The 15,496-nt window shown below is 38.2% G+C and overlaps 2 protein-coding genes across 2 annotated transcripts; one reads left to right on the forward strand and one right to left on the reverse strand.

Annotated features, from left to right (window-relative positions):
* Positions 1–4,271: 4,271 nt before the first annotated feature.
* LOC136239350 (uncharacterized) lies at positions 4,272–6,310 on the reverse strand. The gene is made up of 2 exons (XM_066030083.1): positions 5,591–6,310; positions 4,272–5,520 (listed from the first exon to the last, which is right to left on the reverse strand). The coding sequence occupies exons 1-2, from the start codon at positions 5,918–5,920 to the stop codon at positions 4,393–4,395; spliced, it is 1,458 nt and encodes a 485-aa protein (XP_065886155.1). The 5' UTR covers positions 5,921–6,310; the 3' UTR covers positions 4,272–4,392.
* A 5,093-nt stretch (positions 6,311–11,403) lies between these two features.
* LOC136237784 (cytochrome P450 3A19-like) lies at positions 11,404–13,274 on the forward strand. The gene is made up of 3 exons (XM_066027996.1): positions 11,404–11,592; positions 11,703–12,260; positions 12,398–13,274. Exons 2-3 carry the CDS (start codon positions 12,010–12,012, stop codon positions 13,062–13,064), a joined length of 918 nt encoding a protein of 305 aa, XP_065884068.1. The 5' UTR covers positions 11,404–11,592; positions 11,703–12,009; the 3' UTR covers positions 13,065–13,274.
* Positions 13,275–15,496: the final 2,222 nt, after the last annotated feature.

A 15,496-nucleotide genomic window follows, 5' to 3' on the forward strand; every position in this document is an offset into this window, starting at 1 on the left:
TTATGCTCAAGAGCTGACTGTTTTATTAGAGTATATCTGCATTTCCTGACTGCTGTATTCACTAGGTAAGAAATTATCGATAACAACAAAAACAAAGGAATGTGAATTTAATTTGTGCGGTTATTATGATGTAATACCACATTCCATCTGCACAAGTATGTGATGTTAGACAGACCCAGGGGAGGGCGGCAGCATTTTAGATGCTACTTTAAAAATATTACCTTAATTGCATAGTTCTGTTCGAAATCTCACGTGAACCTCAATAGTCTCAATACAAAACCAGCAAATGGTGGGGTTCAGTGGTGTTAACTAGATTTTTAGATCATGCTTCATGTAGGGATTAAGGTGATGTAATTGGTTTTGCAAAAGCGCTTAGTTTTCTAGGCAAAATCGATGAAACACTATTTCGCGTGTGCGAATTTCTTTTGGGCCCACTTTTACTTTGAATACCATTTCCCACAAGACATTACTTGTAGAGATATACCGATTTCTGAACTATTCCAATTTTGATCTGATCTAACATATTTATTACCAATCTTCCAATATTGTACTGATCTGACATTGACTATATCATCATGCTGTTTATGTATATTATAGCCTGTTATAATATTTTTCTGCTACAGGTAGCTCATATGATTTCACTCAGTGTCTCAAACTTTTATTAGGCAATTGTAAGCTGAATATTGGCCAAAGTATTGTTACAAGAGCCAGTGCCAATTGTGGCATGGCCTCAATTACACAACACAGACAATAAGGCACCCACAAAAATATTTTAATGCAATCTCCTACCAAGACATAAGCCTGGAATACTCCATGTTTGAATGGCTTGTAAGCTGTTGTAGCACAGTATCCAAGAGTCTCATTTGGTGTAGCACTATTCATTGCTTCCTTGAAGGTTAGTAGCTAAGTTCAAGTATCACTGCATGAATAGCTTAGTAAATCAGCATTAGGCTTGAGCCAATTATGCTTTGAAAATTGCCTATTATGCTTTTGAGCAGTGTTGCTTTTGAGCAGTGTTCAAAAATCAAGCCTACTATGCTCAAAATTATGCTCTCAAAATCAAGATTATGTTCGAGAGCTGATTGTTTTATTAGAGTATATCTGCATTTCCTGACTGCTGTATTAGAGTGTGTGACTGCTCTATTAGAGTATCTCGATTTTATTTCTATAGTGTGAATAATCAGTCAAGAAATATAACACTGCAAAGTTTTGATATGAAATACAGTAATAATGTATAGTGTGTTCATGTTATGCAGTGTTTTTGGCGCGCGCGTTGCACATTTTAATTAAAATTCTTGAAAATCGTCCTATTATGCTGGCATAATGCTTGATACTTTTGCTGGCCTATTATGCTCGAAATTATGGCGGCATAATTGGCGTAAGCCTAATCAGCATGTAGTTGTATGGCTTCAATGTAGCTAACAGATCTAGAAAAATAGTTTTTTAGTCTATCCCCTGACCTGACATGAAGAGGAGAAATTATATCAAGTTATATAGAGTAAGCTCAGTATGCTTGAAAATATGGGGATTTTTATTTCAATTTTTATTTTTTGAAAACATGGAGTGGAGATAGACTTAGTTATCAAAAAGATTGGAATCAAATTGGTGGTTTGTACACAAAAATCGGTACTTCCGATTTTGCTCAAATCATCCAGATTGGTTGCCAATCTGATACTAAATCAGTACATCTCTAATTACTTGCACACAAGGCATATAACTATTTTTCTGTCCCACTGAAGCCATACATCAAAGTAAAACACTGGGAGTATATGGTAGTTAAACCCCAGTACATATATGGAAAGTTAAAAGAAGTGCAATCAAAGCAAATTGAAGCCATACACACCATAAAATCTACAAGCTCAGCAAAATTTGAAGCCATACACACTATAAAACTACATATTCAGCAAACAACTAAGCCATACACAACTGACATGCTTATTAACACATGTACATTGTTTATGAACTGACTACTTCAAAGTGACTGTATAGTAGAGACCACAAAGGAGTAGGCATGGCCCACAAAATAGCATCACCCAAAAACCAGCCTCAATTTTCCTAGTTGATGATGAGGCAGTATTGGTTAGGCAAACCAAACAAGCCTTCAGATTGACCCGAAATGCTTTCAACAAGTTGCTACAGAATTAAAAAATTATTTAATGAAATTTTGACTGAGTAACTAACTGATGCCTTCAGACAAGCATAACTGGACAATGGCTAAGCCTACGAGCTTGATTTTTTCACTGCTCGATGTCGCTTCAGCCCAAGAGGTGCCTTTTGGCATACTACAGTACAGGGGCGGAGGAAGTAGTTGATATGAGGGGGGGCTGACCAGTGGTGGATCCAGACTTATGGAAAAAAAATGAACTGAAGCACTACATTGTCTCTGGTTTGATAAGGTAAGACTACAAAAAAAAAAAAAAAAAGGTCGCAACCAGCTGACAATAGCTGCCCACCTCACCAGCTACGAATTTATACATAGACTACATAAAAATCCTTACATAGCTCACTACACACTGCTCTAATACTTTGATTACTTTATTAGAGTGACTGCTCTATTAGAGTATCTCGATCTTGATCACGGTTTTCAGCCCCACTCCAAGAAGGATAATTTCGCGTGATATCATTCTGAGGGGGGGCTTCAGCCCCCTAGCCCCCCTTTCCGCCGCCTATGCTACAGTATGTACGGATTGCAGGTATAATAATAACAATCTATATATCATAGTTAATTTAATTTTTTAACTGGAGAATTTGCTATTACAATACTCCTGACCAACCATATATTAAAACCATTAGTGGCAAGACTTAAAGGGTGCTAAACATATATGGAAATTAGTTTGTATTATCCATAGAACATGAACTAGTAAATCATGATCAATTATTTTGAAGCATTAGAAGTCAAAATCTGTCAGTGGCTGGGGGCTGTACTCCAGACTCCTCCATTAAACTTGCTACCAAATCTGGAAGCCCTCCTGGAAAAATTCTGGGTACACTCATGGACCATGTACTAAGGAATAATATAGGACCTTAACTCTAGGACAAGGTGTATTTGTTAAGCATCATCCACATTAACAGCTAGGTTCCACAATATTTATAAAAATTAGCACCAGCTTTTTTAACACTGTTAATGGGTCTCCTAGGCCTGCCAGTCATTGTACTACAAAAAGTGACAAGAACCACTAACATTTCTCTAAGGCAACATAACTTATGTAAACTCTCCTGGTACAGCCAAAACATACAACTGTCTGACTCGTACAATTTGTACAGACACAATTGATGGTTGCTATTCATAAGGTATATCAACCTCTCCAGTGTTGAGTAGAATGGGCTTTGGGGCATAAAATTCTTCTTGCTGTGGAGTTGGGGAACTAATAAAACCTCAGACTAAATCCCAAATTATATTCCTGCCTGTGTACGCTATATGTACAACACATAGCAACAGATACAACAATACCCAGCAGTACCCAACCTTGACTAAAATCTAAACTCCCTGACCCATCAGTGGTACCAGCTGCAAAACTCCTACCCATGGCAGGAGGACAGGTTTGGACCTAAAATATTACACTAGATTTGATATGATGTAAGATTGTGTCATACTTGTGTACCATCCTCCAAATTCACTGTTAGTCTAGTCATGTCTATGTAGGTGTGCCTGGAATCCACAAGTACAAACACTAGAAAAGTAGTTATTGAACATAGTTTCCATTTCAGCATCATGTCAGAACTTGTCGCAGTACCATCAGAACAGAATAATTCAAGTAATGCTGAGATATGTCTTAACTTTTGAATTTACATACTGCCAAAAAGCTTTAGGTTTGGATTTAACATTCTGAATTAATTGCTTTTCGTAGCCTTTTTTATGTGGCCTTAACAAATGTTATCAGCAAATAACATAGCTAAAAATAATCAGTTGCAGTAGCTTTCCAAGTAATCACTGGTGGGAGTGGAATCCACCGAAGAGATATTGATAAGGTATAATGTTTTATAATATGTTAACTGCATGGTCATATTAGTCTAGACTTTCAGAGCTATATATACATCCAAACACATCCAGTACACGTGGTCATACAGGCAAGTCCCCACCAGAATTTTCATTCTTACCCTCAACCATCCGGCTATGGAATTCACTACCGCTGATGTTGTTCACTCACGATCTTTAAGATACGTATGTACATTATACTCAGTAATTGAAGACCTCAGTGGAAAAAGGGGATAAGTAACATTAAGTTACTTTTGAGAAAAATGGATTTAAATCTTTAAATATGTGCCATTTTTCTTTTTATTTTTGTACGATCATTAAACTTGGTAAAATTACTTACACATGAGTATAGAATGTGTACATAATCATTTACACGTATATATGCAAATACAACATGAACTATGGATCCTTTTATGTCAAGCGTCAGAGTCTTCAGAATCTGATTGTTCCCTAAGATCAATGTAAAATTGCTTATGTTCCTCCGGGAGGTAAGGAATCATCTTCTTCAGGTCCTGGACTTTTGTTTTTAAAATGGAGTGTCCATTTGGATACTTAATAGGTAAGGATATAGAAGTAGCAGGTGGAATTTTCTTCCTTCCTTTAAGAAGGCTTACTTTACTCCAAGATTCGTCTAAGCTATATGAGTAGCGAAGCCACACCTCATTGAGGTGTTTTACCTCCCTTCCATGTTGATCAACACCCTGCCCAAAGTTCATCCATCTTGCCTTACTGATCAATACGTCCTTTTTGTTACTATCTTTTCGCCTGCGTGTATGCTGTTCTACCAGATCTGAAAAATCTTTAAATTCAGATCCGACCATACTTTTCACTGTATAGGGTTTCTGACGACAAACCTTCCGAACCAACTCTTCCCAGTGAGTAGGTATGTATACCACAGCTGTGTCCTTTTTCTTCTCAATGTGACTAAAGTCACGGTCATTTGGAAGGTAGGTGTGGCCTCTGACGAGGAATTTGTGGTCGATTTGGCTAAAGCGACCCTGCACTATTTGCCAATTCCAGAAGCATATCATTTCAAAGTTTTTGTTTTGCCCAAAACAACTGTCTGAGTAACAAGTAAGCTTCTTCACTTGAAGTGGGAGATTGGATATGTACTGCATTAGACAAGAACAAATTTCATCGGCTCCTCTCTTGGCAACTAGTTCACTCCACATATACATTGTAGCAGAATCAGTTGTACAGTCATGAACACCGAAGTTGTATTCCCATAACTGACGTAAATAAAACATAGAGTTATGAGTGAAAGTAGGCACTGGCAGATTTTGCATCATATCAAATGTGATTATCGTACTATTACTTGCTTTTTTTACAGCTTCTTTGTCCTTGTGTAATGATTGGTACCCTTGACCTGCCGTTTCTTGGTGAGTTGCTAGTTCCTTTTGAAGACATTCCCTTTCTTGGTTAGACATCGCATTTCGGGCTGCCATATGTAGCTGATCACAGATTTCACAAGTGTCAGAGCGTGGGAATCCAAATCCCAGATTAAACTCTTCATTAAAGATTTTTCGATAAAGCCACTCTTTAACCTATAGCAAAAAAGAAGTGTGTATACTGGTAAGCAACAAAGTACGTAGGATACTCAATAAAGTGACTTACATGTGGCTTTGATTCAGAATCTTTAGCTTGTGGTTCATATTTGTCCAGATACATATCATACATCCGAGAAATACTAAGCTCTGCTGGGAGGAATTCCTTTCCTTTGTTTCTTGTGAATGAATAATGACTCTCTCTTCGTGGAATGGAATTGATGTGCTCACGCACTTTGGCCTTCCATTCTTCCTGAATTGCATGCGGACGATTTAAATGCCTCCCTCGTTGATCTCCAGCTATTAAAACTCCACTTAAGACTTTCTCCGTAAGATTTTCTACTCGACGTTTTCCAATAGCAAAGAGGTCACAAAATGATTTCTTGCACACTCGTACCATCCTTCAATCCAACATGATAAACAATAGTATTTGTCCGGCGTGTTGTCGCGCTTTCATTTCGCGTGTGCCTCTTTACTTCCTCCTTGCTAAGTAAACCGAACAGGTACTTATTTTGTTCATCATGAGCGCCCAGCTCGTAAAACTCAGTAAACAATCTTTGTCGCTCTTCTTCGTCCAACTTCCGACCGCATTGATACTGGCACCTGCACGTTAAATCCCTTATAGTTTTCAAAGGCTGAAGCGCACCACAATACGTTTGGTAGGTCTTTCCACTATCTTTCGATAACTTTATTTTCTTCCTTTTCCACTCGGATTCGAAGCGCAAACGTTTCCTTCCGCGCTGTCTAGACAAACTTACGGACGCCATCTTAACTCGTTTGAAATTTTTGCTCACGTGATACCATGCGTTTTACGTAAAAATTTATTACCTTATCGATTGAGTTTGCGCACGAAATTTTGTATAGATGTTCTCTGATACTTGAAGTTTGTTTCGCACAACAGAGTAGAAAAATGGTAAAAATGTCACTTATCCCCTTTTTCCACTGAGGTCTTCAATTGAGGTCTGTGCATTACCCCATAGATATATTATATCTATGATTACCCCCAAATTAATTTAGATGATGGAACACGTGATCATGCCTTCGATGCTTTCTCTAGATATAGGAGGTCTAGGTCTTGTGCTGACTATGCTAACTACAAGACCAAACGTAATATAGTCAAATGTAAACTTAGAACTGCCCAAAAGTCATACGAACAATCACTTTTAAATAAATTTAAGTCCAACCCAAAAGCCTTCTATTCCTACGTTAAATCTAAACAAAAGGTTAAGCCTAGTATTGGCCCTTTAGAGAAGACTGATGGCTCTTCCACTACCAGTGATGAGGAAATTACTGATGTTCTCAACAGATATTTTGAGTCAACTTTTACTCAAGAAGATCTATCGTATATTCCAGCGCCTCCTTTTAGATATGAAGAATCTATATGTGATGTCAACATATCTGAGTCTATTGTATTGGAGAAATTGAGTACTCTGAAAGATAATAAGGCTCCTGGTCTAGATAGCATCCATTCTTATGTTCTCAAGGCTTGTGCCCATACACTTTGCACTCCTTTAACCATGCTATTCCATCAGTCCTTGACTAGTGGAGATCTCCCTTGCGAATGGAAGAAAGCCCACGTAATACCAGTATATAAGAAAGGTTCTAAGTTTAAGGCTACCAACTACAGACCAATCAGTCTGACATCTACTGTGGTTAAAATTTTAGAATCTATTATTCGTACAGAGTTATTTGACTTTCTTTTAGAAAATAACATTCTTAACCATCAGCAACATGGTTTTGTGTGCAACAAGTCATGTTTAACTAATTTGTTGGAAACCTTTGAAGACTGGACAAGTGCGGTGGACCAGGGTTATGGGGTTGATGTGGTATACCTGGATTACAGTAAGGCATTTGACTCTGTACCACATCGTAGATTGATTTCTAAACTTGAAGCATACGGTGTGCGTGGAAACTTGTCCCTGTGGTTATCCAATTTTCTCACAAATCGTTTTCAGAGAGTAGTGGTTAATGGGTCTCAGTCAGATTGGGTTAATGTTCAGAGTGGAGTACCTCAAGGTTCAGTCTTGGGTCCCTTATTATTTATACTGTATGTCAGCAATGTGCCTGACCTCATTGAGAGTAATTTGAAGATGTTTGCAGATGACACCAAGATATACTCGGTCATTAAATCTTTTCATGACAGCCTTAAACTACAACATGATATCAACAAGTTAATGCAATGGTCAAGTGTTTGGTTGCTTAGATTTAACGCAGCCAAATGCAAAGTAATGCAGATTGGTAACTCTCTTCCTGCATCATACACCATGTACAATGGCACTACAAATGTATCTACTGACCTAGAACTAGTGAACGAGGAGAAGGACCTTGGAGTGTGGTGCACAAGTGATCTCAAGCCATCTCTACACTGCCAAAAAGCTGCGGTCAAGGCTACACAGGTTCTTGGGCTTATTAGGCGATCTTTTAGAATTGACTCTACTGATATGTTTATATTTCTGTATAAGATGTATGTTCGACCGCATTTGGAATATTGTGTGCAATCTTGGAGTCCGTACTTGGCCAGAGACATCGACACCCTTGAAAAGGTTCAGAGACGTGCAACTAAACACCTTCGCGGATTAGCCCACTTGACTTATGAAAGCCGTCTTGAAATTCTGGATCTCTATTCTCTGTATTGCAGACGTCAAAGGGGTGATATGATTGAAACATATAAGATACTTAAACGACATTATGACTTGGACCCATCTACATTTTTCACTTTAAATACTGCTACCACCAGGGGCCACTCTCTTAAGCTTTTTAAAGAAAGATCAAGATTACTTGTTAGGCAGAACTTTTTTACAAATAGAATAGTCAATCTATGGAACTCCTTACCTGACTTTATCATTTCAGCACCAACAGTTGCAACCTTCAAGCTGCGCTTGGATAATTTTTGGAAGCAATCTAGATATGGGCACCTTCAAAGGCCTGCGGCCTAGCCTGGCAAGTTAGCTTGCCTTGGCATCTACAAGCCCATTAAATAATAATAATAATGATCCGCAGTCCGTTGATCCGTGTTCCGCAAAATACATATCCCCGTTCCCCGACCCTTACTTCTGCTTTTAGCAAAGGGGCGGGTGGCTCCAGACTAGGGTGATATTTGAAATGAACGAGAGCCTTTATAACTTCTCAAATCCCACTTCAATGGTTGCAGAAACGAGCCGCTTCAGTTGTAGTTTACTTACGTGAGCCGTCTAGATCTAGAGACCAGCTTATAGAAGGAGAATATTACAAGAGCACTACAGCACCGAGACAGCGAGATCGCCAAAAATTGTCTAACGCACATAAAAATATTTCGAGTAGACTACACGCATAGATCTGTGAGCAGGATGATTGCGCTACTTATTGCTGCAGTTGGTTGTTTGGCCATTCTGTGGCTGTGGTATCGACATTATTACGAACCTTACTTCGTATTGAAACGTTCGATTGGTTTGCCTGGTCCGACACCTGAAATATTTTTTGGGAACTCTCGTCCCATAGTTGACAAAGGATGGATAGAATGTACGAAACAATGGAGTGAGCAATACGGACCAACGTATTTGTATTTTATTGGTATGCAACCAGTGATTTTCACCCAAGATGTCGATATTATCCATTCAGTTTTTGTAAACAAAGCTAGCCATTTTCTTGAGAGATCTAATCAACCTTTTATCTTTTCTGATAGTGGGAAACCGAATGGAATTGGTGGTGTGTGTTTACAAAGGTACGAGTGCATGTGTGCACAATCAATACTTATGACTAGTCATAAACCCAGCTTGTTCAGGGTTTCATAGTTGAATTGGGATTTAGTCTCACGTTCATGCATGCACAGAGGTGTATCCAGGATTTTTATAATGGGGTTTCTTAACTTACGATCAGTTATAACAATATTCTAATAAAAGCACAATTGAATTATTTTTGATAGTGGGACTTACAGTAAAAGTCTTAAGGATTATATTGTATTTGTACTCTCTAGCTAGATAGTATTAATAATTTTATTAATTGCACACTTACTAAGGCAAGTTATTTTATAAATTGATCTGTTGTCAAAGAGAACCCCCCTCATGCATCCTTGACGGATACCATTTGGTGAGGTGTAGTAAGCAATATCCTATCCAACAAATGGATAGAACATCTAATACTAAAAAATGATACAGTTCATCATAGCGGATCTATAGTTTTGTATTTTAGAAATGAATGTTATAGTTACCAGTTTTATACAAGGTGCTTCAGATACATTATTGTTGTACTGCACAATAAGGAGATTTCACTTACACACGTTAGATTCTAATATTCAAGTCATAAAATAATTGTTCAGTAGAGCCCACTAAGCTAACAATTTCATTTAGTAACTGATTGGTACAACACAATTTTAGTGGCATTAATGGCTGACAATACTGTGCATTACTGCAGCAACAGCAAGGTAGTCACAATGTAAGAAATGTTTAATAATATTTGCAAGTTTTATTTAATTGTGGTATTGATCTGATACCAATACATATACAGCATAAATTACATCCAACTCATATCAAAACTATTGTACGCATTTTGTCAAATTTGTTCTTTATAAATTTATTATGTTATAATATTATTTTCCTAGGCCAGATTGACTAGCCTTGCCTACCACCCTCAGCACCAAAGAGGAGAGGTGCTGAACAACTGCAAAAAAGGACTTCAAACTGTCCCTAGGACCAGCAAAGTGGCCCATTTCCGGAATGCATGGGCGCATGCGAAAATATGTTTATGAAGTACTATTGAAATTTATCTGCCTATGTAATATAAAATGCATTACAATTAAATGTCTGACCAGTGAGACCTCAGCTGAATGGCAGCAGTACCAAAAAGTAGCACTTTGGAAAGTCTGAATTTCATGTCCCCATTAAAATATACAGAGATATTAATACAAATGTTTGACTCACAAAGCATGGCAAATTTTAGCACTATGTAGGTAAATTTCACACCAAACAGCTGGTAGAGTACTCCAAATAATGCTATCTGTGATTATGGGGATTTCCCCAAGTGTGATTCAAAATTGTCATAATTTTAGAGTAGTGCGCAACCGTCAATAAAATGTATGGCAGTAATTTCCGATCATTTGGACTTTGACATACTAAGCAAGTTCTATCCGGTGTAATTGTGACTAAAGTGTATTGAACAAAAGAAAGCTAAAGGTTAGGTGATGATATTTTCGTCCGTGATAGATGGAAACTAATTTGGAAGGAGTTATGAGAAGTTGTATGTTTAAAATCTGTGTTTTGTGTACAAAATGTGCTAATAGCTACGCGTATTTTATTTTTTGGGGGGAAATTCGTAAATTAAACAAGTTTTAATATACTATCAAGAGTTAATCCTCTCCCTATTATTAACTCTTGGGACTATCATCAACTATATAAGGTCTTCAGCCTTAGTGTTTACACAAAGGAGATTGGTCACACCGACACAGTACATGTACAAACAACACCCCCAGATCCCAAAGCGGAAAATTTTTACCCTATGCAACACCGCACTGATAGCTACCATGTATTCTAATGCACTAATCTTACATCCATACCAGAGTCTCACATTCAATTAACAACATGGTTTCTGCAGGTTCAACACATCTATTGTAACGGCAGCTTTGCCCGCCTTTCTGAAAGGCCAGCCTCGATTTGGATGGAAAACACGCACACTTCGCAGGACCAGTTCATCAACTGTACATGGCCTTGTCCATCAAAACACACGGCACTTACAGTATTGTTAATCAATCAATGTTGGCATCAACACATCGACTACTGCTTATGTTGTCTCGGCGTATTGCACATTCCGTATTCTTTGAGTGAGGGTCTCGTGGTTGTATACGCATGCGTTGTTGCAGGATAAAAAATGGCTAAGTAAAAGTTGGCCCAAAAAAAAAATTCGCCCTACGAGGTGATAAAGTGTTAAATGTACCAAGTTTATTTTCTCGAGTCTATCACACTAGATCGATCTTTGTACGGCAGTGTAGTCTATTTTTTAGTCAGTCAGGCGGATCAGTCACAAGCTTACAAGTTCTGCTAGCAAGAAAGACAGGTGGGATCAGTTTCATACAATACGTGGCATTTGATTTCGCCGAGTGAAGTGAGTGAACGTGTCAACCTGTCAGCAGTGTGCTAGGACTGCAGCAAAAGCTGTGGGCCTGTGGCTAACGTAAAGTAATTTGTATTAACACTAAAATATTAACAATATAGCTCTATAGGACTGGATGAATTTGTTGGAGTACAATTGTGGCACGTGCGATGATGCTCGACGAATTATACCTCCATTGAATCATTGATACGTGATAAGCAAGTACTGAAATAGTTACGTAGCTAGTTGTGTAAGCTGTAATAATACAACACCGTATGTTGGCTAGCCCACCATTGGGTCATTCGCCCTTTTTGCAATCACGAATAATTTTGAGCGTTTCGTGGGGGCATGCCTGCCCCTCCGTCGTGTTCTGGCTAGCTACGCCCCTGGCACAGATTGTTGTCACCTTTGTTTACTAGAAAGAAGGTGATGCAAATGGGTCCACTGGTGGATATTTGCTGTACAAGAATGATGAAAAGACTGGACGAGCTTCTTCATGATAATGATACAGTAGATGTTTACAAGTTGTTTGGTGATTTTGTAATGGAGACTATATTGACAATAGCTTTTGGCCGTGATTTGGACAGTCAGTCAAACCAGGGTAAACGATTATCAGAATGTCTTGGTATGCTGGGAGGTAAGACTTCCAAATGGGGAGTGATTGGTGCGTCTACATTAATGTCACATGCTAGTTAGATAATCTTGGTGCTTCGAGCGTTACTAAAGAGATCACCAATTGGGAAAAGTTGGAATTACGTGATGAAAGTAGCTGTGACGATGGTTGATGAAAGGTGTGCGAATAAAACTAAAAGAGCAGATGTGCTTCAAGGAATGATGGAGTGAGCAAAGATGATGCGACACTTACTAAGCTAGAAGTTGATGCCAATGCAAAGTTTTTCTTGTTTGCTGGCCATGAAACTACTAGATTCACTATTAGCCTGACTTGTTATTGTTTAGCAACTAACCACAAAGTTCAAAAGAAAGCTTTTGATGAAATTGATAAATATTTTTCTGAGAATTCTGGTGCAAGTTTATACGAAGCAGTTGAAAATATTCCTTACCTTGAAATGGTTGTGTTGGAAGCACTGCGACATTATGTTCCTGTGAAAGAAGTTCGCCGCAACTGTGTTGATTCGTGTGCTGTAAGTGATAATCTGGTAATACCAAAAGGTACTCTTATTTATGTTCCTATACATAGTATAAACTTTAATCCAGATTACTGGTCTAATCCAGATGCATTTGACCCAGAAAGGTTTGACCCAAATATTGGTGATTACAATGCGGAAGGTTTTTTGAGCTTTGGTGCTGGACCCAGATTATGTCTAGGAAAAAGATTGGGCTTATTGAATACGAAAATGGGCGTAGTTTCAATTTTGAGAAAATACCGGCTTGATTTAGCAAATGATACCAATATTGAGATTGATTATACTGGAATGACAGCATCTCCCAAGTATGGAGTAAAACTAAAATTGATTCCGCGTTAATTGAATCTGATATCCACTATCACGACTGATGTGTGCTTGTATTTTATATATCTATATATGTAGTTGTATTGTACCATGTGCCTATGTGGTACTGTAGACTGATTTGTACTTGATACATATTTTAGTAACTTTTTTGTAGTTCTAGAACATTCTAAAATGTGTGCTGTGTGTAATACTTTCAGAGTGTGATTAGAGTGAGTTATAAGCTTATCAACCACGATCATTGTCAATCTACTCCAGCAATCCCTTCTTGTTTCGTAACAATCCCTATAAAATTTAATTTTTTTAGTATGTCTAGTGTATGCACTTATTTCCAAATCTACACACACAATTATAACAGATTCATCAGAATAATAAAGATTAACCTGAGTAGTACTGAGATTATTAGCTATATAGACACTTTATTGCATTTTTTTTTTTAAATTTTATTTTGTAATCTGTAGCTAGTTTGGTACAAATTAAGAGTATTGACACCCTGATTTATGAATGCATGCACAACACTCATTCCTATGAGCCAAGCCATTGCACAGCTATTGCCATACTTCAGTACAAGATTATCGCCTCAGCCATTCTTGTCATATTTGGTGTCTTAGTGCTGCCACGATACAGAAAAACTCTATATCATATATCACCAAGGTTTATTATGCAGTATGGTATCAAGACACACGGTAGTGTGTCGTGCGGCCCAAGTAGCCGGCGCGCCACACCGTGAGTATATTTACAGGAAGAAAGTAAACGCGATTTTCACACCTTTGTAGCTCCGTGATTCCTTATCCTATTAAAACCAAAGTTGCTACAGAAATGCCGGCGAGGTAGGGGAGTCCACATACCAAATTTGAAGAAAATCGCTCCAGCCATTTCCGAGATACGAGCGGCCAAAGTTTGGGTTTTTTTTCTTCGTTTTTTTCTTCTTTTCGCACACTTTGCAAAATCCCCAATAAAACACGAATGCGTGCTTGGATCGGGCTGAAATTTGGCACACTTAAAGGGCTCATTAAGGCGAATCTCAGTACCAAGTTTGGTAGGAATCCGATGAACATTCACGGAGTTATGACCGATTATCTGCGTAAAATAAGGTCGAAGGTCTGTCACGCCCACAGGGTAAACCGCTTGAAGGAATGAGCTGAAAATTGCTATGTAGATGGAGTAACTATCGTAGGAGTGCCTTTTTTCTGGTTTGAAAGGAATCCAGTTAAAGGCTATCGAGATATGACACAAAACCCAACCTATGTCACAATTACGCGATCGACTTTTATGAATAAAAAAACTATTAGTTTTCACGCCTACCAGCCAAACCGCTTAGAACAGTGAGCTGAAAATCGGTGTGTAGCTGGAATAATTATCATAGAACGTCCTTGCAGTAGTACAGAAGAATCGGATTACAAACCACTGAGTTATGATTCCAAAGCCAACTACGTGTAGCATATGCAAGATCGAGATACTCTAATAGAACAGTCACCCTAATAAAGCATTCAGCTACGTTTATAACTTACTCCATTATAGAATTTCTTTGGCATTGCAAGTTATTCTGTAGGGAGTTCAGCTACAAACAGTTAATCTTATAGACAATTCAGCTACAAGCAAGTCATCCTGTAGAGAGTTCAGCTACAAATATGTTGCTGTAGAGATTCAGAACATTATAAGTCACACTGAAAAGAATTCAACTATAAACAAGTCACCTTGTAGAGAGTTCAGCTACAACAAGTCACTCTGTAGAGAATTCAGCTACAAATAAGTCACTGCGTAAAGGGTTCAGCTACAAAAAAAGCTACCTAGTAGAGAGTTCATCTAGATCAGCTACAAACAAGTTACTTTATGCAATGTTCAGCTACAAGTAAGTCACTCTGTAGAGAGTTCAGCTACAAAGAAGTCACTCTGTAGTACAAACAAGTCACCGTGGAGAGAGAGTTCAGCAACCAATCAAAAAACCACCATGTAAAAGAGTTCAGCTATACAAACAAGATATAACTCTATAGAGAGATCAGGTAGAAACTTAACAGATCACACTGTAGAGAGTTCAGCTAGAAACAAGTCATCCAGACTGGGTAGAGAGATAAACTAGAAAACATCACCTTGTAGAGAGTTCAAATCACCCTGCAGATAGTTCAGCTACAAACAAATCACCCTATAAAGAGATCAGCTAGAAGAAGTCACCTTGTAAAGAGTTTAGCTACAAAGAAACTACTATGTAGAGAATTCAGCTATGAACAGATCATCCTGTCGAGAGTTCAGCTAGAAACAAGTCATCCTGTAGAGAGATCAGCTAGAAGTTACCTTGTAGAGAGTTCAGCTACAAAGAAACAACCATGTAGAAAGTTCAACTGCAAACAAATCAAACTGTACAGAGTTCAGCTACAAACAAATCAACCTGTAGAGAGATCAGCTAGAAACAAGTCACCCTGTAGAGAAATCAACTAGAAGAAGTTACCTTG

This window comes from Dysidea avara, chromosome 11 (genome assembly GCF_963678975.1).
Source record: "Dysidea avara chromosome 11, odDysAvar1.4, whole genome shotgun sequence".
NCBI lineage: Eukaryota > Metazoa > Porifera > Demospongiae > Dictyoceratida > Dysideidae > Dysidea > Dysidea avara.

Coding starts and splice junctions, on each gene's coding strand:
- LOC136239350 (XM_066030083.1), bottom strand. CDS start 5,920: ATGGTACGAGTGTGCAAGAAATCATTTTGTGACCTCTTTGCTATTGGA. Junction 5,521..5,590: donor ATTCTGAATCAAAGCCACAT/GTAAGTCACTTT, acceptor TTTTTGCTATAG/GTTAAAGAGTGGCTTTATCG.
- LOC136237784 (XM_066027996.1), top strand. CDS start 12,010: ATGCAAATGGGTCCACTGGTGGATATTTGCTGTACAAGAATGATGAAA. Junction 12,261..12,397: donor ATTGGTGCGTCTACATTAAT/GTCACATGCTAG, acceptor CTAAAAGAGCAG/ATGTGCTTCAAGGAATGATG.